Source organism: Musca autumnalis, unplaced genomic scaffold (assembly GCF_047663935.1).
Source record: "Musca autumnalis isolate F117 unplaced genomic scaffold, ASM4766393v1 scaffold_5, whole genome shotgun sequence".
NCBI lineage: Eukaryota > Metazoa > Arthropoda > Insecta > Diptera > Muscidae > Musca > Musca autumnalis.
The window spans coordinates 9,466,521-9,490,014 of NW_027412088.1; the positions used below are offsets into that span (position 1 = coordinate 9,466,521).

The 23,494-nt window shown below is 35.2% G+C and overlaps 1 protein-coding gene across 7 annotated transcripts; it reads left to right on the forward strand.

Annotated features, from left to right (window-relative positions):
* Positions 1-7,451: 7,451 nt before the first annotated feature.
* Positions 7,452-23,423, forward strand: LOC141404943 (uncharacterized). 7 transcript variants are annotated; one of them, XM_073988794.1, is made up of 6 exons: positions 7,452-7,653; positions 14,339-14,563; positions 21,212-21,892; positions 21,958-22,032; positions 22,447-22,681; positions 22,748-23,423. In XM_073988794.1, exons 2-6 carry the CDS (start codon positions 14,362-14,364, stop codon positions 22,899-22,901), a joined length of 1,347 nt encoding a protein of 448 aa, XP_073844895.1. In that variant the 5' UTR covers positions 7,452-7,653; positions 14,339-14,361; the 3' UTR covers positions 22,902-23,423. The 7 variants fall into 7 exon arrangements, with proteins under 7 accessions (XP_073844895.1, XP_073844894.1, XP_073844897.1 ...); XM_073988793.1 differs by having other exon boundaries at positions 7,485-7,657; XM_073988796.1 differs by having other exon boundaries at positions 7,588-8,205.
* Positions 23,424-23,494: the final 71 nt, after the last annotated feature.

Below are 23,494 nucleotides of genomic sequence, written 5' to 3' on the forward strand. Positions count from 1 at the left end.
TGGTTATGTCTGACGAAAGCCGAAAATAAAGAAAAGCAAAACGAATGCGAATTCATGCATGCTGGATTGCCAGCCGCTGTAATCTGGTTTCGGTTCAATTCGTTAAAGTAAAACTCTCGGGATTGCACCCGAATAGTATATATTATATTTATATTAGAACTCTCGCCGGGTTAATTTTATTTATGCGGATTTATTTGACGTGTGTATAAGCAATGGGGTTGATAAATCCATGGGATTCACTAAATTAGAACAATGTAAACCTACTATTAAACGCATTTTACATCTAACATGTTTTATAAAACCTGCATCATTTAAGTTGTCAATTCCATAAAATATCTGTCAAATAAATGACGTAAACTGTCAAACAGCTGCTTTAAGTGCAAGTGTAAAATGCGTTTAAGCTAGGGTTGTTAACAAGAACATAAACAAAAGGATCTTGTTTGTATATTCATTACAATATGTGTGTGCGATAACTTTCCCAGCAATATTTACTTAGCAAGTTCCACCAACCTCTCTCAATGAATTTTACTCTCTCAAGCAAGAAAAATTGCAGAAAGTTATCGAACAAAATTTTGTAAGAACTTGCAAGAAACTCAGCTGTTTCCGAAAATGTATGAAAATTGTTTTTGATATTTTGAACCAAATGGAACAAAAACATAAATTTTAAAATTGCATTTTACTTATTTAAGGCAGTAATCCTATTCAGAACGATTTAGAAACTAAAAAAATGTGAAATTTTCTTGATCAAAAATGTTAACATTTCAAGTTGTTTACATTAAACAGCTGATTAAAAGTCAGCTGATCAGACTTGAAAATTTTTGCGGGACAAATTTTCCCAGGAAGAATTTGCAAGTTCTCAGTCACAGAACTGTCAAAAAATCTCTCTCAACTCACTGTCTTTTGCTGGATAATTTTGTTATCGAACAGCATTCAGTAAAAATTGTTACGAATTTGTACAAATTTTTGGGTTATCGTACAGACCTAATATTTGTTACATTGTGTAAATTTTGACAAGTTCTTTGCGCCTATAAATCCATGTGTATGTATGTAGTATGTATTTATGTACTTATGTATGTAGGTAGGTGTTTGTGTATTTTTCCTTTTGTATTAATACTAATTGGAAATTTTGCTCATTTTTATTGTTATAAATGAAGAAAGGCACATTAGCATTCCATATTAACGCCCACCTACATAGAAATTCAACGGTTCCCGCCACGACAAAAACAACTCGATGCGAATAAGAAAATCGCACATCTTTTTGACACATGTCCAACAAAAATTTAAAAAAGAACAAAAAAAGACATTTGTCAGCCAGCAAAAGAATAATCATGCAAAGATTTTTGTTTTATTTCTTCTTCTTTGCAGTAAACAACACACAATGTCAGATTCGCAGATATTCCGATTTACCTGTTATAGAAAGCGACAAAAAAGCTGTGTACAATTTTTATTTGAAAGTTTTATATGTCAGTTTTATTTATAAAATCAAAGTGACACCTGCTGTGTTGTGTGTTGGCCGCCGAGAACCGTCTGAACGAAGAGCAAACAAGCCAACAAAAGGTGCTGAATTGAATATCCAAACACATGCTTCTTATTTGGCGAACAGCGATCTACGAATAACAAATAACCGAAAGGAAAAATAAACAGGCACAAATACACACAACATCTAAAAAAATAAGCAAGATATACAAATGTTTGGAATTTCTTTTTTATTTAATATTTATTTTAATCTCATTGTTTATGTTGATCCATCCGAAGCAGCAACAAGCTATGCGAATGAATGATTTGCACGATTTTCCTTTTGCTCATAAAACAATGACGTCTTATAAACAGCACACAAAACACTGCAATAACATCGTAGCAGGAACATTAAAAGAGATCGAGATGCATCATTAATCGATGTTTATTCTCTCTATCTCTCTCCTGTACACCCCAACATTTACAATATTGAGTGCCTCTAGTAATGGGAAGATCAGCCCATTGTTTTGATTTGGATGTTCTTTTTTAGCGGAGAACATGAATCGCTTGTACACAAGGAGAAATTATTGGCAGGTACACTGCTAACCTACACAAATTAGAACGAAATCTATAGTACTATTAAGGCCTGGGTACATAAGCTGCCTCGCCTGGTTGTCTTGCTTGCTTCTGATAAAAGAATAGAAAAAGGGCAACCCAGTTCGAAATTTGTCAGGCCTTCTTTATTCTTTTATTTTTATTATGCCAGAAATGAAGCAGGCGAGGCAGCTTGTAGCACGTTTATATATAACCGGATTTAACAAACCCACTGGGTTTCAAATGTCAAATCCTCATGAAGAAGGTTAACCCGGCAAAAGGCTATAATATAAACATGGCCTTATGTACTTTACTTCCTCTAGAAATTTATGAGAATTGCGGTCTTAAAAAATCCGCCTCTCCTACACCTTCATATACAGGCCCACGGCACCGAATTGATCCGTAACTACAGAACATCCACCTCAGTATACATATGTTTGTATTTGTATCGTTTTCCTGTGTTGGAAGCAGCATATTCCTGAACCGGAATGCCTGCTCCAGATATTTTTGGTCCGTGCCAGGACGGAGTTAACCCCAAAACCAATATGGTTGTGTACGGTTTGTCACATCGCCATTCACCACACACGTGCTTCGATGGAATACAATAGATGTCGGGAGTGGGTGCTTCACAGGTGTTGCTCTGGACTCGTCCAAGTGACGGACTACGACAGAGACTACGTTGCTGCATTCTGCGTGAATACAGCCCCGAAATGAGTCGTCACCTGAATATACGATTCCCCTTCATTCCCCCAACAGCACACGCAGCACTTATCACCAGCCGTTGTTGCTCCTATCCACGAAAATGAATCCTTTAAGATCGAGGAAATGTTGAATTTTAGTCGGTAGAATATGAAGGTCGAGGTGCAGGAAACCAAGCTCAATAACAACTGCAGTTTAAAGCGTTGTGATGGTTACAACATACTGGGGAAGGATCACACCAGAAGAGGAGGAAGAGGTTTCCTATTGCACCAGTCTGTTCAGTACAGATCCATCTTGCTTGAACCTAACTCTAATAACACATACATAGATTATATGGTGATAGCAGTCAGGTGTGGAACTGCCGAGGTAGATTTGCTGAACGTATACAACCCGCCGATTTATATAGGATATAAGAGAATGTCATAATCGTCTGACCTTGGGGGACTTTAATGCACATTATGAGTTGTGACATTAGGTCCTCGGAAACGACCAGAGGAGTATAGTACTAGCTGAACAGATTGATAGCTCCACGTTTTGCAAGGACAATTAGAACGCCCCTATCAGAACTAGCGCATAAATATCGTGCCACCTGGTCTGATAAATGACGTAGTTTATTTTTTATAATTGTTTCCATCAGCTGCACTTAAACAATCATTCACCGCTTCAGAGAACTGTCCAACCCTTCTGATGTTCGGATAACAGAAGGGACGTTAAGGGACATTATAGCAACTGCTGGTAATACACCTGCTGGTCGAATACCCGAAGTGAGACAATATTTCCCAGTAGAGGCGGTGAGACGGCAAATGACTTTCGTCGAGCCGATCCCAATGATGTCATAGTCAGGGAGCTGACACTTGAAGTTAACAAGTTGGTTGGTGAGTAGAAGCGGAATAAGTGGCTAGATGATCTGTAGATTTACAACATCGACCCGAAATAAGTAAATTGTTAGCCACGGTTAAGTTACTCTATGTAGAATTCTGAGGAGAATGAAAGCAGGACCTAAGTCACGTTTCAATCGACAATTTGTAGAGCACTTCGGTAGCGACAAGGCGAAGAGTATCACGCAAAGTCATCCAAAGCGATGGGGTCTGATGGTATATCCATAGTATTCCTGAAACAGCTCGTTGAGCCGGAAGTCAAGTATCTCACCAAAGTTCTCAAACTGTCGCTAATCACCCATATCGTTCTCAAAGTCTTGAAAATTGGCAGACTGGTCCCGCAACTGAAGCCAAGTAAGTGTGCCAGCAAAGGTGAATCGTACACACCGAGTTCGCCTTTGTCGCCCATATCAAAGACTTTTAAGGTTTAACTCCTTAGAGGCTTCATAAATAGCCATCCAGTTGCCGGACAGCATCAGCATGACTTTCGTAAGCAACACAATGCTGCTCGCCATCTCCTGACATATCAACCAAGGACTTCGCTAAAACACACCGTGTGATGGGAAAGTGTTGGTGCCGCCCAACTTATCAAAAGCCGTTGATACTGTCAAGTACACCACGCTTTTTGAGGACTTCAAACAAACAACTCCCGGACAACGTTAGATAATTAATTATATGTGTGAACGCCAGCCGTATGAGGAATTCAGGAATACGAAGTCGAAGCGCCACAGGGTGAAACAGGTATCGCTGGAACTGCTTTAACGGCGTTTGCATTTTTGCTGAGTTTATCTTTTTTTGAGGATTTATTTGACGTCTGCGCTATGGAATTTACATTTGAAACCCAGTGTGTTTACGACGACATTGAGGTCGTTTGTGAAAGACTGAACTAATATTTTATCGATCTTAAAACCTTTTTCCGCACGAACAATATACAAATATCCGCCACCAAATCTACGGACACTCTGCTCAACACATGGACCACAGACATGAGCACAGACTTAAACGTTCTGGTCGATAGTAACAAAATTCCGACCAAAATACTCAACCACAACTGGCCATGCAAAAGAACAGTGTTGGTGGCGCCCAATTTATCAAATGTCTTTAAAACTGTTAGTCACTCCACGCTGTTGGAAGACATCTTCTTGTGGTACTTACTCGGATGTTACCGTGAGAGTTATTTTAATCACTATATGGCGGCATGTGAGGAGGTATCATGTTTAGCGGGAAGTTTCCACAGACACTATCAGAACTTATGCAAGGAGCTCTGGTCAAGTTATCAAGTTGGGCACTCAACAATGGCCTCGGAGTGAACCCATCAAAGACTGAGCTAGTTCTATTTACAAACAAAAGGAAGGTCAGACCATTCACCCTACCAGTGCTGGACGGAGTTATTCTTGAACTCTCTTCGGAACCAAATACCTCGGCATTATCCTGGACCACTAACTCACTTGGAAAAGGAATGTCGAGGAACGCACCAAGAGAGGTCTAATAGCTCTATACTCCTGCAAAAATTCCATTGGCAAGAGCTGGGGTCTGAGACCAATGGTCATCCACTGGATATATACGACCATTGTACGCCCAATTCTTACATATGGCTCTCTGGTATGGTGGAATGCTCTCAACAAAACGACATATCTAAACAAACTGAACAGCGTCCAAAGAGCGGCATCAGTCCTAATCACCGGTGCCATGAGGAGCACTCCACAAGCAGCCCTGAACGTGCTACTGGATCTACATCCGCTAGACCTAGTAGTACAGGAACTCGAAGCAATGAGTGCACTTTGTCTTAAGGAGCTAGGTTCATGGCGCAGTTCCGAACACGGAAGAACTGCAATTCTACGTTGATTCGGACTATCAACGGCCTCGGGGAACATTAGTGATTATATATCACCACAAATGTGATTCGATGCAACGAAGGTGCACATACCCCACAGGGATGAATGGACACACAGCAGCCAACCTCTAGACGGTATAGAGATATATACTAGAGTTGGGCAATCTCGTTCAATTGAACGATCCGGATCACTGTCCTCATTCAAAGGCGAATGAGTAACATCATAAAAACCAACGTGTGATATTAAGTATACGCAGTTTGGTCAAAGAAATTACCGGTGTCCATTGAACGAGATAGTGATCCGGATCGTTCAATTGAACGATAATGCCCAACTCTAATATATACTGATGGCTCTAAGATGGAAACAGGCACAAGAGCAGGCGTCTATAGCGAATCCCTTGGTCTAAGACAATCATACAAGCTGAACGAATATTGTAGTGTCTTCCAAGCCGAAGTTTTTGCGATCAGAAAGACCGCGGAACTGATAAACAACATGAGAGGGGAAATAGTTGGCCCGGTGACTATCTACGTCGATAGTCAAGCGGCTCCAAAATTACATCAAGTCCGCGGCTGTTCTAGACTGCAAACACGCTTTGGAGCCACTACAATCAATCGTCACCTCGTGCTGGGTCCCAGGGCATTGCAACATCGAAGGAAACCAGGCAGCCGACGAACTGGAACGCTGCTGATCGCAGTCACAAACCATTGAAATCGACTACTCCATCAAGCCACCACTGTGCCACTTCAGGAAAACAATAGAGCAAAAATGTCGGGAGAAATTCTGCCAACATTGGCAAAACACGCCAAACTGCAGCACATCAAGGGCAATCTGGCCAATCCCTTCCAAGTCAAGAACCTCCTCACTGCTTTCAATGAAAAAATCAGACCTGAAACTAGCAGTGGGGATCATCACGGGTCACTGCAGAATAGGATCCACGACGAGCAAATGGTAAGAAGACGACACGGCTGACTACTGCAGGCTGTACAAGGATTAGGAAGAAATAGAGACGATCGAGCACTTATTATGCCGTTGTCCTATGCTCCTTTCTAGAAGACAATGCACCATGGGTGTGCACACCACCCAATCTTAAACACATTTTGCCAAACAGAGCCGTCGGATCTACTACACATGGCAAAAGGCCTGAACACATGGCAAAAGGCTCCAACGTGCTGAGAACAGGACAAGCACCATCTCTACACAGTAGCATTGTCAACCACGTCCCAGCTACAACTAACTTCAATCTTCACAACTACAATCTTCACTACATCTATATCTGTATAACTACCACATCTACACTCTCATTTACAACCTCTTTCTACTCTTACAGTTGCATCGGAAAATTACATCCAATCTACAGACAACACCTATACATCATTACATCTCACCCGTCATCACCTCACACCCGCCATCACCTTCACATCACCACCACAACTGAACCATTGGATTCTACGCATCTAGAACCACATCACTCACAATCTTCATCTATCCACAACTACCATCACACATCTACATCTCCTTTATATCACAACCACATCTATAATCCGTTTCAACATTCAGGATGATCACAATGGACCCCAAGGTCTCCGAGTGGAGTGACTGCCATCACAGCAGCTACGCACCCTAAAACCTAACCATCTTCTAAATTTGTTTTTCTAAATGTTTCGGGTCTTGCAGAGCCTTAACAATAATAATGTACCGGATATTAAATTCATTATCATAATTTAATCAATTCACAAAGTATTTAATCAAACCTTTCCAATTTTTGCAAAAAAGTAATCAATTTTTGTTCTCAATAAATTTTCTCTTCAAAATTCATTGTTTGAATAAATAACGTTGGGCGAAAAAAAATAATCAATATCCACTGGTTATTGTGTACAATTAAGGCAAAACAAATTGCTCTTCCTGCCACTTCTGAGCAAGCGAACATTTTCTCGGTGTGAATTCGAAATCTATGTAAATGTGTCTGTGGCTGTTTTGGTTTTCTTTTTGCAGATATTACTTTAGCGAATGGCTAAAATGCTGTGGATCTCTCCCCAACCCAATAAGAAAAACAAAAACATATTTCATACTACACCATCTAACTGATGTTGCTGCTGGGGGTTTTTTCTAGCCTATGAGATTGTCTGACAGTGGCCTATCATTCAGTAGCATTTGGTTAGGCGACGTCTTCGAATAGTTAAGCAGTACAGATCGTGAGTGAGTCGAAAATGTCGTTGACAACATGATATCAAAAGACAAAAGAATTGAAAAAGTGCCCGTGTCGAGCAGAATGTGAATCTAAGAAATATATCAAATAATAGAGTGAAAAATATAAGAGAAACAAATACCTATATATTTAAAAAGAAATTTCAATCATAAAAAATCAATTAAAAAAATTAACAAAACAATATTATCTGTGTTTGGAAGTTATTAAAATGATGTTATAAACAAAAAATATTAAGCAATTTTGTGTATATAGTCTATAAAAATAAATATATTGCATAATTTTAATAGTATTGTGTCAATTTTATTTTGTCTGGGTCTCAGCCCTCATAAAAATACTGCGACGACATATAAAAAGTTATAATAAATCATTATAAGAAAAACAGCAACAACAACAATGAAAAATCTTCACACTAATTCTAGTGAAAAGTTTTGTGTAAAAATACTATAAACGGAACACATTCGAAAAAAACATATTAACGAAAAAATATTAAAACACGCGGAGCAAAATATTAAAAAAATAAACAATAACAATCTAAAAAGTTCGTTAAGGAAATATGTATATAGTTTAGTTCAAAAGTTTAAATTTATGATCGAAAAATATGCTCATTTAACAATGTCATTGTTGTTTCCACGAGACGTTCAAAAAGTTTGACAGCCATTTCAAAATATGTGAATATTGAAATTCTTCATTCTGTGTTTGTTTTTATTTTTGTTTCTTGAAAAATGTTTGCGAAAAATACCAACAACTCTTTGGCGACAAACCGCGTGGATTTTCTTGAAACAAAAATATCGCCACAGTATCGGCAGTATTTGTCAGTTTTAAAGACTAATTTTGTTAAGTTGAGAAAAAAAACAAGTCAAATAAAAATGAATTAAAGCACATTAGACCAATAAAAAACAATGGTCGAAAAATAATAGAAATTGTCTCCCACATAGAAATGCTACATATTTAGCCGGCTATATGTTACCCTACATTTTTAGTCTTTCGAACTATACAATCTATACATATGTGAAAGTGACGAAATCCGCAGGGACTAGACAAAATAGCCTACGAGAAGAAGAATTATACACCTTACTGAAATTCTTTAACCGTTTTGGTAACTCACTAAAACTTGGTTTAGACTATGCACTTATACGTTGATTAAGTGCATTATCTCGAATTATTTGACATATGTATATTGTATGCAAATAACAACTTAAATCGACTGGATAGTCAAAACTTTACTTTTAAAATGGTAAAAGTAGTGAACTGCTCTCGATTAAAAAGTGGTAAAACTTGAAAAGGAGGAGTAGGATATATAAAGTTTAGCAGTAAATATTAAAGCTTGTTTCCTTTTATGAAAAGTAGACCATTGGATCTAACCAAGGGGGTTAATCTTTGATGTTTACATTCAAACCGTAATATTCATTTGCTGTCAAATTTTTTGGACGAAATATCCACAAAATGTAGAAGAAAACGGTAAAATAGTCTTCGCGAAGCTTAAATAAAGATGACGTACATAGATATTCTTTATAGAAGCGAAATATTTGTTATTTATTTTTGATTAAAGATATGTTTTGACAGCAAATGAAGACATCAGTTGGTATTATTGTATCACCTTCATTCTGACACCATGGGAGGAATAAATTGAAAGTCCCTTGATTTTTGTTTACATTTAAATATATATTATTTTTATTTATTAACTTTATAGAAGAAAATTACATATTTTCATAGTAGTGTTTTTCTTTTATGTCATTTATTATCTGCAAAACAATTATTTAGTTTTTTTAAATCCTTTATTTTTTCATTTTAAAATATTATAGTCCCAGCGACAGAAGGCCTTGTAGGGACAAAACTGAAAACCATAGTACATATTACAATATATTATTATATTGTTATTTCCACAATTTTCTCTTTACAAAAAAAAAAATTAATTTACGAAAGAAGTGAATCAATTCTAGTTAATAAAAATTGCTTCAATTTATATTTAAAAGAAGAAATCGAATTTAAATTCTTTATTTGAGAAGGTAATTTGTTGTATTCTGTGGGCCCAGCAAAACCAATTCTCTGCTTTGTAACCTCAAAGCGGCACCTTGCTGTATGTAACTGACCATATTGACGAGTAGCTCTTGAAGTTCTTAGGAAGTTTATTGATCTGGAATGCGTACTAGTAACTGTTTTAAAAACGTACCGTAAAATATGCTGTAGGTATAATCCCTGTATTGGCAAGATGGACTTAGCCCGTTCCATATAGAGCCTTACAGTTGGATATCTCCTCGGCAAGTTCAAAGCTACCTTTAAAGGCGTGTTTGAGCACGCTGTAACTTCTTTAATGGACCGTTAATCCTACTTGCATAAACTCCTGGCAAGTAAGTCAGGTGTGAATGTATCAATGTTTGATATATTAACAACATGGTCTCGGTTTAACAAATTTCTAAATTTCCGGAGAACACCTGTAGCTGATGCCACTTTAGACTTTAGATGACCTATATGAGAGTTCCATGACATGTTGCTTTCCATAGTTAACCCCAAATATTTCACAGACCTCGATTCCATAACTGGCACTCCATTTATGTGTACACTCATAGTTTCTTCACGATGAGGTTTAAACCGTAAAAATTTGGTCTTTGTTGGATTTAACCCCAGATTGTTTAACCTTGCGAACTCTGCTAACAATACTGAATCATATTCAATTTGAGCTCGAAGGACCTTATCATCTTTGTATCCATAAACAGGCTAACATCGTCTGCAAACATAAAAAGTTTTCCGAAAAACGGCATATTTTTTTAAATCATTGATGTAAAGTTTAAATAACAGTGGCCCAACACACTTCCTTCTGGTATACCGTATATTACAGGTACCCTCGCACTTTGTTCATTGCCAATTTTCACAAATTGATGCCGATTCTGCAAAAAATCTTTAAAAAACAATAAGGTTTCATTGTTAAACCCAATGTATTTCAGCTTTTTCAACAAAATATCATGGTCCACAAGATCAAATGCCTTAGTAAAATCGAAAAATACTCCGGCTACTCCTCTACATCCTGTGTCAATTCCACTGCAAACATGTTCAACAATATTAAACAAGGCTTCATCAGTCCCAGATTCTTTCATAAAGCCAAACTGATTTGTAAACATAATATGTTTATCCTCAACATACGCTGTAATGTGTTCAAACAGTATCTTCTCAAATATCTTATCAAGCACTGATAAAATTGCAATTGGTCTAAAATCTTGAAGACCTTTTGAATTCGCTTTTTTGGGGACTGGAATTATCTTGTGAATTTTTAGAATATCTGGATATTTTCCACATCTTATCATATTGTTGAATATCTTTAATAGTATTTCTTTTCTAATCAGCAACTTTTCCTCATATTTAATCATCAAGTTCGTTCAATATTCGGCTCTTGTCAACTTGATTTAGACCAAACTGGCCATCTTCCACTGTCAGGGTCCCAAAGAAATTAAAATCGTCATCAGGATGTTTCTGTATGCCATCCACTAATTCCTGAACAGAACGATGGAAATGTGTATTCAATGCATTAGCTCTTTCAACATCTGTCTCCAAAATATTTCCATCCAAATCAACAATTTCTCGAAAAGATTCTTTATCTCTACCCAGTTCGTGATTCAAAAACCTCCAAACCTTTCTTACGTATCCGTTACATGATTGAATGTTGTCTCTGTAGAAATTATTTCTCAGGCATTTGTTACATGCTTTTATTACGAGTACCTTGCTTATCCTTTTATATCTAATGACAATACTTTGGTCATTTCGACGTTTGCGTTTCAGATTAAGCAATTTGTTTTTGTAATCTATTAAAGAAACCAGTTGATCAATGACACTATATTGATTATTTCACATTTGCTTTTGCACAATTTAGTTGCGTTCCAGAACTAAAAAGTTTTTAAAATTTTTTACCACTTTTGAACATTTTGCATTCCCTAGGATTTATTTGAAATATATGCTATGTAAGTCCCGGTCCACACTAGAGTTGTTTCATGAAAGAAATTTCATTAACAGCCTGTTTCTGTATGTCGAAAGAAAAATGCGTGCGAATGAAACACGTTTGAAGCAAAAGGAAAGGTAAAATCAAGGCACATTTATAGAAGGTAGAAGTGACAATCAGCTGTATTTTTACTTTTTTTTGTAAAATTTGGTCTGTTTCAGAACTGCAAAAATCTACTAATTTTTACTATTTTTTTTCGATAACATAAAGGAAAAAATGTTATCGTGGTAAAAAATAGTAGCTTACCATAAAATACTTGTTTTTGTCCTAAACGTGTAATAAAATTGACCTACGAAAGTTCTGAATGCTTTATATATACATTTTGATACAAATTTGTTCTATTTTAGCGGATTTTCAAAATGTATTTATGTTTTTTCTTCAGAAAATTTTTAGAACAACCGATTCAATATTTTCTTTGACATTTAATTTTCAGTAACAACAATTGCTCTGTTCCTTTACGTGCCTGAGGTTACCATTTCTTACCATTTTTAACCTGCAAAGCGTTCCTTTACTTTAGAATAAATACAATTTATATGAGAGCAGTTCACCACTTTTACCATTTTTTGCCACTGTTACCATTTTTAAAAGTAAAGGAACAGACCAAATGTTGTTTTTGTAAATTTGTTAGTTGTTGTAATTCATGCATCTACCTTATTTAAATATGCCTTGGGTAAAATTATTTCGAAAACTAATGTTTGGGCGCGTTTCATTCCACACTAGAGTGATTTCATTGAAAAAATTGCATGAAACTATGCGTCTCTAGATCGACTTCCATAGTAGAGTAAAATCATAAAATTGCTGTAGTGGGGAATTCGATTTAAGAACGCCTAATTTCATGAAATTTTTTAATGAAATTCACGCTAGTATGGACCGGGACTATGGAACTCTATCTAAAGACTGCGGCACATACGGTCCGTTGCGCGTTGCGTCAGGCGTTAAAAACAACAACCAAATGTAAATAATGTAAGTGATGCCAAGTTTGTTCTTTGTTGTTGTAACGCGATGCTCAACGGACCGTATGTGCCGTAAGAACGCATAATTCAATGAAATTACTCTAGTGTGGACCGGGAAAATTAACATTTGAAATCGAATGGAGTTATAAATCTAAACGTACTATTGCATTTGAGAAACAGAATTGAGCCCCAGGTCACGCAGCAAAGGGTGTGGTTTTAATCATTGCCAAGAATACCTAACATTTTTAGGAGTCACAGTACTGTACCGTACAATTCAAAGTTTTTAAGGGATGTAAAAGGCAGTTCCCCAAGTGACATTACAGAGAGGTCACGGTCGGCTTGAGATGAAAGAGAGACCAATATAGGTCCTGGACTTCGTTATGTTGAAACCGATCAGTAGTGGAATTCTGTAACTCATATTTTGAATTACCTACAAAAGTTGATAACATTAAAACGCAAAATTATGAATGAAAAGTATCAATAGAAGTTGACAACACTGTTGCTATCGGTTGCATGGCAGAACTACCAGGTAGTGGCATCGTAAAATTTCGAATATGTTATGTCAAAACTTTCTTTATGTTGTTGGGGAAATTACAATAAAAATATTTTTTTATAAAGGGATTTGTCTTTTCATATTCGATCAGCTGGTTTGATACCACTGGTAGTTCTGCCATGTATCGGTTGTTAACTTACCGAAAAAATCGTTAATTACCGAAATTATAAAGATTTTAATTTTACAAAGTCGTTCACCCAAATTAAATTTATTTTGTCCTTGGTCACACTAGCGAGTTTCTTGAAACGAATAATAGGAAGTGGCAACATCACAAACACAGAAAGCCATGTACAGCGGTATCACTACCTCATACCCTCCCCTATAAACTCGAAGTCACCATGTTGAAACAGTGCTAGTGTGACCTTCGACTTACCGATTTTTGTCGGTAACTCAAAAAATGTGTTAGAGAATCGCACTACAGTATTAAAATGTGAAGGAAACCTCTTCAAGGAGCCTATAGTTTGTTACGAATTATAGAGGTTTCCGATTTATTTTGTTACCGAACCTAAATGTGAATTAATACAAATTATGTATTAAAGTTTTCTTCATGTGGTTCGGCAAGCTACTAGCTTCTAAACCATCATGGTGTAGGGTATTTTTTAAAGATGAAAACAAAACAGAAATTCGTTAGGTATTTTTATGAATTTCCTCGATGTCTAGCAGCCCACCCAGCGAGAAGTCGTCATTAAAACAAATGAATTAAATAAATTAAAACACACGATTTGAAGATTTGTCTTTTTGACGAATTGCTTACATCTGTATGCGTGTATATTGTGCATTGTTTAAAATATAAAAACAAACAAAAATAACTCTCACTACTCTTAAAAGAAATGGATGTCTGATAATCTGTCTGTGTGCTGTTAGGGCTAAGAACTTATTGTGAAAATTAACAACAAAAACAATTCGCAATCAAAAGATCAGCCAACATTTTTTTCTAACATCATGTTTTTCTAATGAATGACACTCTGTCTGTTATTCTGTGCAATTCAATTATTGTAAATGACCAGCAATGAAAATATTAAAAACATTTTCTTAGACAGACACTTGCTTGATGGGCGCGAAAAGTGACACACATCTGTAAAACATTTTCTCAGGCATTGTCCTGTCACTGACTTGCTTCCGTCAACGTGTGCCACTTCAATTAATGTTATTTTGTTTATTTCCTTTTTTTCTAAAGCTACAAAAACATATGAGAGCATAATGAGCAAGAGTATGGTGCCAAGGCGTGAAGTATCGGGAGCCTCGACCATAGGTCAAGATGAATCCCGAAAACCATTATTAAAGGCATACATGTTCCAGCGTCGTGTATTATTTTGCTGCAGTTGTTTAATGGTTTTATCACTGCTCACATGGATTATAGCCATTGCAACAGATCATTGGATTATCATATCGGGAGCTGGTGGTGAGTATTGTAAATTATAGATTCATATGTAAACATTGTGAGAAGAATATCTTTAGAATAATAAAAATTTGCATTAAATACTAATTCATTGCTATTAATTTTGTGTTAATTTGACATTAATAATGTACAAATATTGGTAAAACGCAATGTTAAATTAAATTGCAATAAACATGGGCGTAACCTCCCTTGGGGGTATGCTGAATGTAAACGCTTATTATTAAGTGAGGGGGTAAAATCACGTTTCCATCTATGCCAATGAAAATGTTCTTTTTTCATCATTCGCAAAATAATGTCTTCCTTTGTTCAAAAACATTTTTATGGCTTTTTTGCAAAGCACGACGATGTCCAATTCATAAAAGCGACAATACGCGCCGGTTTTGTTTTATGTCTATTTGCGTTTATAAATCACTCACTTTGTATTGGAATTGATGACATTTTTAATATGTCTTTGTGTTTTGTTCTGTCATTAATACCATTCTCAAGAGAAATACATTCATATTCCTTCGTTCTTAAGAAATATTGGAATTTCCGTTATTAGATGTGGGGTTAGCAATTTTAAAATTTGTAAACAAAGCAAAAGAATTAAATTCGTTTTGCGGTACATTGTTCATTTAATGTTTGGTTTACATTCGGCGTCTTTTCGTGATTTCGAAGGCGTTTCGTGATTTCGCGCGGAATCAAGCAAAAATTATCATGATTTCGCATACAAAAATGAAATCATCTCATTTCGTGATTTCAGCGAAATCAACATCGAAATCACAGTACACATGATATACAACCCTGCTTTTGCCTGAAAAAGTACCAAAAGTTGCAACAGTTTTCACGTATCACAATAAACAAGGTAGATGGTTAATTGCTGCAACAAAAAATTTTAGTATCAAAATTTGTAAACAATGTGAAAAAAATATTAAATTATTTTGTTAGAATGATATTTTTCATTGTGTTCTCGTACTTTTTTAGTGGTAATGTTAGAAAAAAGAGCGAATTGTCAAAAATTGCTTCTCCATACAAATTTCTTAAAAAAATATGGGAACGAAACAATTACGGAAATTGCAAAAACTGCAGGAAGTCAACGTATCAGCTATTTATTTAGATGCCAATGAACAGGCTGCTAGTTTCTACACATACACACATATGTTCCCACAACATCCCTGAATGGACAAGGGAGACTTCTCTGCTAGCTTCTACTAGGCCAAAATTGTATGGCAGGAGAATAGGGTGTTATTCGGCGCTATTTTTGTTTAAGGAGAATTGCAAGTCTTGCTAGACTTCAGAGTACGGGAACGCATTTTTAGCACTAAACGGGAAAACTGCTGCAAGTTCTGAACACAAATTTTATCTATCAAAATTTATAATTATGATGTCTCAACGATAAAATAATTTTTTATTTTTTCATTTGTTAGTACTATACACAATTAATACGATATATAGATAAGTTTACGATTATTTTCGAAATAAAGTTGTAAAGTTCTATATTGCCGTATATTTTTGATGATTAATTCAATTTACAACAACTTGTTTTGAAAATTCATGTTCGATCAGCTGCGCATATGCATCTACCTTGATCATTGTGATATTTTGAAATCAACAAAAAAATAAGTGTAAACACTGGGATGTATTTCAGGATTTCGTGAAATCCAGTGGATTTTAGAGCGCAAGTGTAAACTTGGCATAATATTCAAATTTATATTCGATATATATTAGTAAATTTTGAAATTTGCCGTATATTGTCCACGAATTCAATTTACAACAACTTGTTCGATTAGCTGCCCTGACTCATCTACCTTAATTATTATGTCATTTTTGAAATTATCTCAAAATAAGTGTAAACTCGTGCGTGTGTTTCAGGACTTCAGCGCATTTTACACTTGCACTTAAAACAGGTGTTTTGGGAGTTTACATGATTTAATTGACAGATGTTGTATGGAATTGACAACTTAAGCTTTGTTCCTTTACTTTTTTAATGGTAAGAGTGGTAAAAGAGAAAAGTGTCAAAATTGCTCTCTCATGAACATTTTTACCAGAAAAGTAAAGGAACGGAAAAATGGTAGATCTGCCAGCAATAAGTCTGTCTGGTTACTTTCCCAGCAAGAATTGTCCAAATTTTCTTTTGCTAGAAAATTTTAAAAAGTAAACAGACACCTTCCCTGCAAAAACCAGCAAGCAATCAGCTGACTTGCCAAAACAACAATTTGTCCGCCAACAAAGGAAGCAAACACGTTGTGTTTTATTAAAAATAAAAAAGAAAATGAAACAAAAAGTATTGTTCCACTTTACAAAATTGTTCTCCATAAAACAATACAATTACCCCCAGTTTTTGTAACTTATTTTTGTTCGTTCGTCTATATTCGTAATAATTTAGGCATTCATAGCTCAGCCCCCAGATGACATACACCCCCATGTTATGATTGTCTTGTGCCAGACTATGAAAATTTTCATGAAAATGTTTTGAGCTTATGGGTAAGAAGGGAGAAAGGGAGCTCCTTCACCTCCGCTCTCTCCTAAAAGCTAAAATATTTTCATGTGTTATTTTCAGTGTCTGACACAAGAGTTATTTCCACAATAAAATTGTTTTTAATGTTCACAAACATGGTTTAATAAGAAAGGTTAGCCAAAGCTTTATGTCAATTTAAATTTTTTTCATTCGAGTATGCCTAAAACGTCAAAACAATATAAACAAACTGTGTATGTGTGTTTGGTGTTTGAATAATATGCCAAACAATTTTGAAAACAATCGAATTCAATGATTTTTAAAATTGTTTTTAGACCATTTGTATGGAAGAAATTGGTGAGATTTGCATTGAAACAATAAGTTTATCATATTCACAACTCAATTATGTGGAGAAAACTTAACTCTTCATTCATTTTTCGCGTTTTTTATAAAATGCTCAAAAATGCATTGTAAACAAACCCATTTGTTGCTTTTATTTTGAAGTTTTAGGAATTCAAGAAAAACAAGGGTTCTATAGATTTTTTTCATTTAAATCTACCTCTTTACTTATACCATGGTTCACAAACATAAATCAAAAAAAAACTAAAAAACGGCTGATTGATTGTTTTCAGGAAGAAGAAGAGCTTGCAAGTGCTTGCTAGAAGAAATTTGTCCAGCAAGAATTTGCAAGCTCTCAGTGAAAGAACTGTCAAAATGTCTCTCTCGAATCGCTCTCTTTTGCTGGTTTTTTTGTGTTAACAGACGACTTCCAGCAACAATTGGTACAAATTGTTACAAATTTTAGGGTAACCAGACACAGCTAATGTCAAAAAGAAACATAAAAAAATCAATTTTCGTCTTTTATTTCACAGTTTTTAATTTAGTTTTGTCAGCGTTCGTCTTTTTCTTCTTCATTGTGAAATAATCGTCAAACAAAAGTCGAAAAATCAGTTCTGCCATTTTTTACCTGCAGAAATTTTGCTGGTAGCCTGTGGTAGAAGAGAAAGTCATTTTCGTTCTCTCTCCCCTCTCACTCTCTTAAAAATTGCTTCCAGTTTTGCCACATTTCGAGGTTAAAGAACGCTTTGCAGGTTAAAAATGGTAACAAATGGTAAAAATGGTTACCTCAGGTAAGTAAAGGAACACAGCTTTAAATGATGCATGTTTTGTAAAACATGGTAAATGTAAAATGTGTTTTAGTGCAATAGTACATTTGCATTTATGAAATCGAGTGGATTTCAACGTATACGTCAAATGGAAACTCATCTAAAATCCAATTGGATTTCATTTCACGTATAATACCCCGTTTGGATTTAATAAACCCGGTAGTAGTACGTTTAGACTTATAAATCCACTCGATTTCAAATGTCAATTCCATAGTATATACGTCAAATAAATCGTAGTTCTAAATCCACTGGATTTTATTTGACGTATATTGTATGGGTGTGACAGTTAAAATAATGGTATAAGTTCATAGTCTAACAGGCGTTTAGGTTTAAAAAAAACTTCTCTACAAAAGTGGTGTCTTACACAAGCCGTTCGGACTCGGCGATAAACTGTAGGTCCCATATCATTGAGCTATTATGAATCTCATTGATACGAGAGAAGTCTCCCTTGTCCCCTATGGGATGTTTGTGGAACAATTATTATTATAGGTTTCAAATGTCAATTCCACAGCGCAAACGTCAAATAAATAATCATAAAGTAGGTTAACCCGAAAAAAGCTCTAATACAAACGCCAGTCGATTTAGGTTGTCATTCTCATATAACATATGTCAAATAAATCGAGATAATGCACTTAATCATCGAATAAGTGTAGACTATGCACCAAGTTTATACAATGGAATTGACAGTTATACCCCGTTTATATATAACCGGATTTAACAAACCGACTGGGTTTTAAATGTCAATTCCATTGCTTATATTTCAAATAAATCCTTATAAAGAAGGTTAACCCTGCAAAAAGCTCTAATATAAACAGCATATTAACATCGAGTGGATTTCGTATGTGTAAACGTACTCTTAAAGAAAACAAACAAGTAATGGGAAAATGTGATTGGCAACACTTACAGCATATTTACATTAAACGGCGTTTGCACTAGAGCTTTTCGCCGGTTTAACCTTCTTTATGAGGATTTATTTAACGTTTACGCTATGGAATTCACATTTGAAACCCAAACCCACAGGGTTTACCCGTGCAAACGGGGTATTACATTTTATTGCCGGGTTAATTAAATTTATAAGAACTTATTTGACGTACATACAATGCAATGAAATTGACCTTTAATAACCCGGTTACAAATGTCATTTCCATAGCGCAAACGTCAAATAAATACTCATGAAGTGGGTTACCCCGACAAAAAACTCTAATGTAACCGTACTATAAATGCATCTTGGAACCGTCTGTATATAAGGCCAGACCATCCTGAGGAGGTTACTACGGATAAGGACACCCCACATTTTCAAATCTCAAGACTGGTGAAATATAGTCGCTATGTTTTTCGTGATGGTCCACTTTGTGGTGGTTGTAGAAAAAGAGACAAATAGCACTTAAGACATAAGAATTGTGAAACCTACGTTCCAGTATCACGGTGCTCTTGAATCAAATTTAAATGGAAGGTGCTTACAACTGGGAAGTTTTTGCGGATTCTGAAACTACAATGTTCATAGATGAGAAAAATCAAAAAAACAAAAAAATCGACGGATTGCTTTTTAAATAAATCGCGATTCAAGTTGACATTTTTAGGGGTTGTTTAGGTTTTTGCGATTTTGCTTGGAAACCGCAAGTCCTATCAAAATGGGAATAAAGAAAATAGCTTCGTTCCAGAACTAAAACGTTTTTACACATTTTACACATTTTGCACATTTTTACTCGAAATGCGTTCCCGTACACCAAAAAAGTTGCAAAATGTTCACTTCTCTTTGAACAAAAATGGCGCTGAATAGCTTTCTCTTTAGAAACTTTTTACACGACAAATTTGAGCGAGCAAAAATGTGCAACATGTTTGCCGCCTTCCGATTGGCTGACATGTCGACTTTGACATTTGTTCCAGATTTTTTGACGTTTCTGCCATTTTTCCGTTCCCGTACATTTTGGAAAAATGTGTGCGTTGAACTCATTTTTGACAGTTTTCTCTTTTGAACATTTTACCATTAAAAAAGTACTGGAACGAATCTAATGTTGTAGCTATCAAAATTCTCTACAATATTGACCTTTATGGTATTTTCGTAGGTTTTACAACTTTTGAGATATAGGTAGAAGTTGAAATTGGGACAATGCACTGACTGTATCGCACCTTCCATTTAAATTTGATTCAAGAGCACCGTGGTATTTGATAGATTTTAGACAAAAACTACTTTGGTTTTGTATTAAAACTCTCCATAAATCTTTCAAAATGTCTAATCATATACATATAAGATTACCTACATAAACATTTATTGATCTGTTATTGGAACTTTCAATTTGATTTCTATTATCACTCAAAATATATTTTTGCATATTCACATTGTCTTCCATTATCGATCAATAAATAGATCGACAAATACTGTAAATTTGATCCATGTCTATTTATTCAATATGCTTTTTGCAACGTTTCGATTATAAACAAATAAATGTGTTTGTTGACAACGATGCGACGTGAAAGTCAAAATAAATTTTTTGACAGTTTTTAATGGATGGATGGTCTTTCCACACACACAATTCCCTCGCCATGCGAAAGCATCCTTTAAATTATCATCGAAGACAAAAAGAAAATTTATATGAAAAATGCGCAATGAAGAATTTTGCTTTCTAGTATAAAGAAAATGGTTCATATTAAATGGTGAACCCATTAATTAGACACCTGAGAGTTCAATGACTGCAAAGAGTTGGCTGAATGAAGGCCTTCTCCTGTCAACCAATAAATTACTTAAGTAGGTGTCACTTTATTACTACACAATGACATAGATAAATTATATTAGATATAGAGGTCAGAATCCTAGGTATTATTTCTGGTTCTTGGAGGCTTATAACTAAGAAAAAATCATTGAACAAGTTAAGTTAGTGATGAAATGTATGGTATTTTATATTTTTAGTTGTATCTTAAATTTTTAAATGTGGTCCACAGATTGTGAAATTATGATTATAATAAATTAAATGTATGGTCTTCTCACATTATTTACTTATATATAAAAACAAAATTAGTAAAAATGTTTAATTTGTATTTCTATTTCTACAGGCATTTTCATACCAGAAACAAGACGTTTCTTTATGTCCTCCCATTCTGGGTTGTGGCGTTTTTGTCGAAATACAGTTATACCTTCACCTCTAAAAGATGCCGATGTTGTACGAAACTTTACCTCCTTTGCCATACAAAATCCCACAGTACTACGTGAAGCCCAACGAAACTGCTCACGTCTGGATTTTATTAAAGAATTTAGCAAAGTAGAAGTTCAATTTCCATTGACCAATTTCACCGAAGAAGCCAGACAGCGTATGTTTGCCCATTGGGTTCTCGATGATCGTCATACTTTCACTAAATTCAAAGATGAATTCTATCGTTTGGTATTATCAACTAAAGAGGCCAGAGATGAACTCATAGCAATTGATGCAAAGCCACGAATAATTGACCCGGTCGATGTTAAGGGTATAATAAGTAAAGACATCTTTGGTAAAGCCCTACAGACGGTTGTAGTGAATGGAACCAATTATTATTTTGTAATACCCGAAACGGCTCAAATGGCCATGTTTAAGGGTTGGAACGAGCGAGCCTATGTACCGCGTTTATTTTGGCCATATGCAAAGGAATTAAATTTACCGGCATATGTTCTTGATGAAGATCGTGTGATTTTGCAACTGGTACCACCGAAGCCAACCAAACATGCCAAACAATCTAAATATTACAAATATGAAACGAATAGTAAGTCACAGTTGGGTTACTTAGAAAATGTGAAAAGTTGAGTGAGTTTCCACTTTCTCCTCTAGGTCGCTGTAAATATATTGATATGTTTCCTAGTGCTGGAGAGCGCATGGATCCAGGATTCGATTGGACTTTGATGGGTAAGTATGATCTAAAATATGTTTATTTTTTACAGTGAAGTGAATCAATTTTTTCCTGTGAGTCTATCTAACCTGCTTAACCTCACTAATACCTAAATGTTTCACGGAGTATGAGTGAACATGAATACATAGCACACGCAGGCTAATAGTTCATTTAGATTTACACAGTCAACTGTATATCAAAGGTCAATTCCATAGCGTATAGGTCAAATAAAAACCACTGTAAGAATTGTTTGACGTATACGCAATAACAACTGATGGGAGGTTTTGGATTTTATACATAAATTTTGTCTTATTGGCCGACAAGGACCGATTGCGTTTTGTAAAACTTCCGGGCACCTTCACTTTCGATGCATTTGTTTTAAATTGTTAACATGTCTATCTATTAATATATTTGTTTTTATTTCTTTTCAGATTACATCCGCTCTCAAGCTTCATTTGCCTGTATTACAGTGTTTGTAATGATATTGGGTTCCGTATTCTCTTTTTACACCTTCTCAAATCCACGCTATATGTTCAAGCGTTTGGCTGGCGGTATAGATTTGGTGGCAGCATCTACAGCTATGGTTGTACTGCAAGTTCTATTTGCCTCTGTTGATTATACCAAGGAACATTTGTTCTACAGTTATCCCGATGGAGCTGAATTGACGTAAGACCACCATTATAGTTGTACGAGAATATAAAATGTATAATGTTTCCTTTTTACTCCTTCTAGTTACGGTTATGGTGTTTTCTTAGCCTGGTTTACATTTGGCGTTAATCTAATATCCGGTTTACTGTTCATATGGTATTCCGGTAAAAAGAAGGGCTCCAAGGCACCAACCGATGAAATAGCAGCAGCTGATGAAATGACAATTATGGGCAGATAATTATCATTAAGACATGGGGATACATTTCATCTTCACCTCGCCAAAAATTAAACTCGCACACACACAAACCCACACTCTGTAGGCATGGCTGTTTAGCATTTTACGGTTTACAAACATAGTTTTCATTATTGAATTTATTTTTTATTAAATACTTCATAGTTTTAAGCCCATCTAAGACAATAATGTCAGCAACAACAAGAGCAAGGACCTATATATGTGCTTTTTATTTATTGAACCTTTTGTATGATTTATTATCCTAGTGTTCATGTGTCCAAGGAAGAAAAGGGAGGAGAATTTATTGCTTTGTGCATTTTTTTCTTATTAAAATGCAACTTGTTTTTTTTTTCATAAGACAATAAGAGCAACATTTAAAACACTACGATGTAATAAAAATGCTCATAAATTATAGTTTTTTTTTTTGTAAAATTTGAAAACAGTGTTTATGTTAAGTAAATAAAATATTATTTGAATTTCTTTGTTAAAAAATATTAAAAATAAATAAATAAAAATATAAAAAATAAACTGTGATTGTATTGTAAAGAATCATTTGATATTGGATTGAAACAATTGTCGTAAACACTAAAGTACATAGA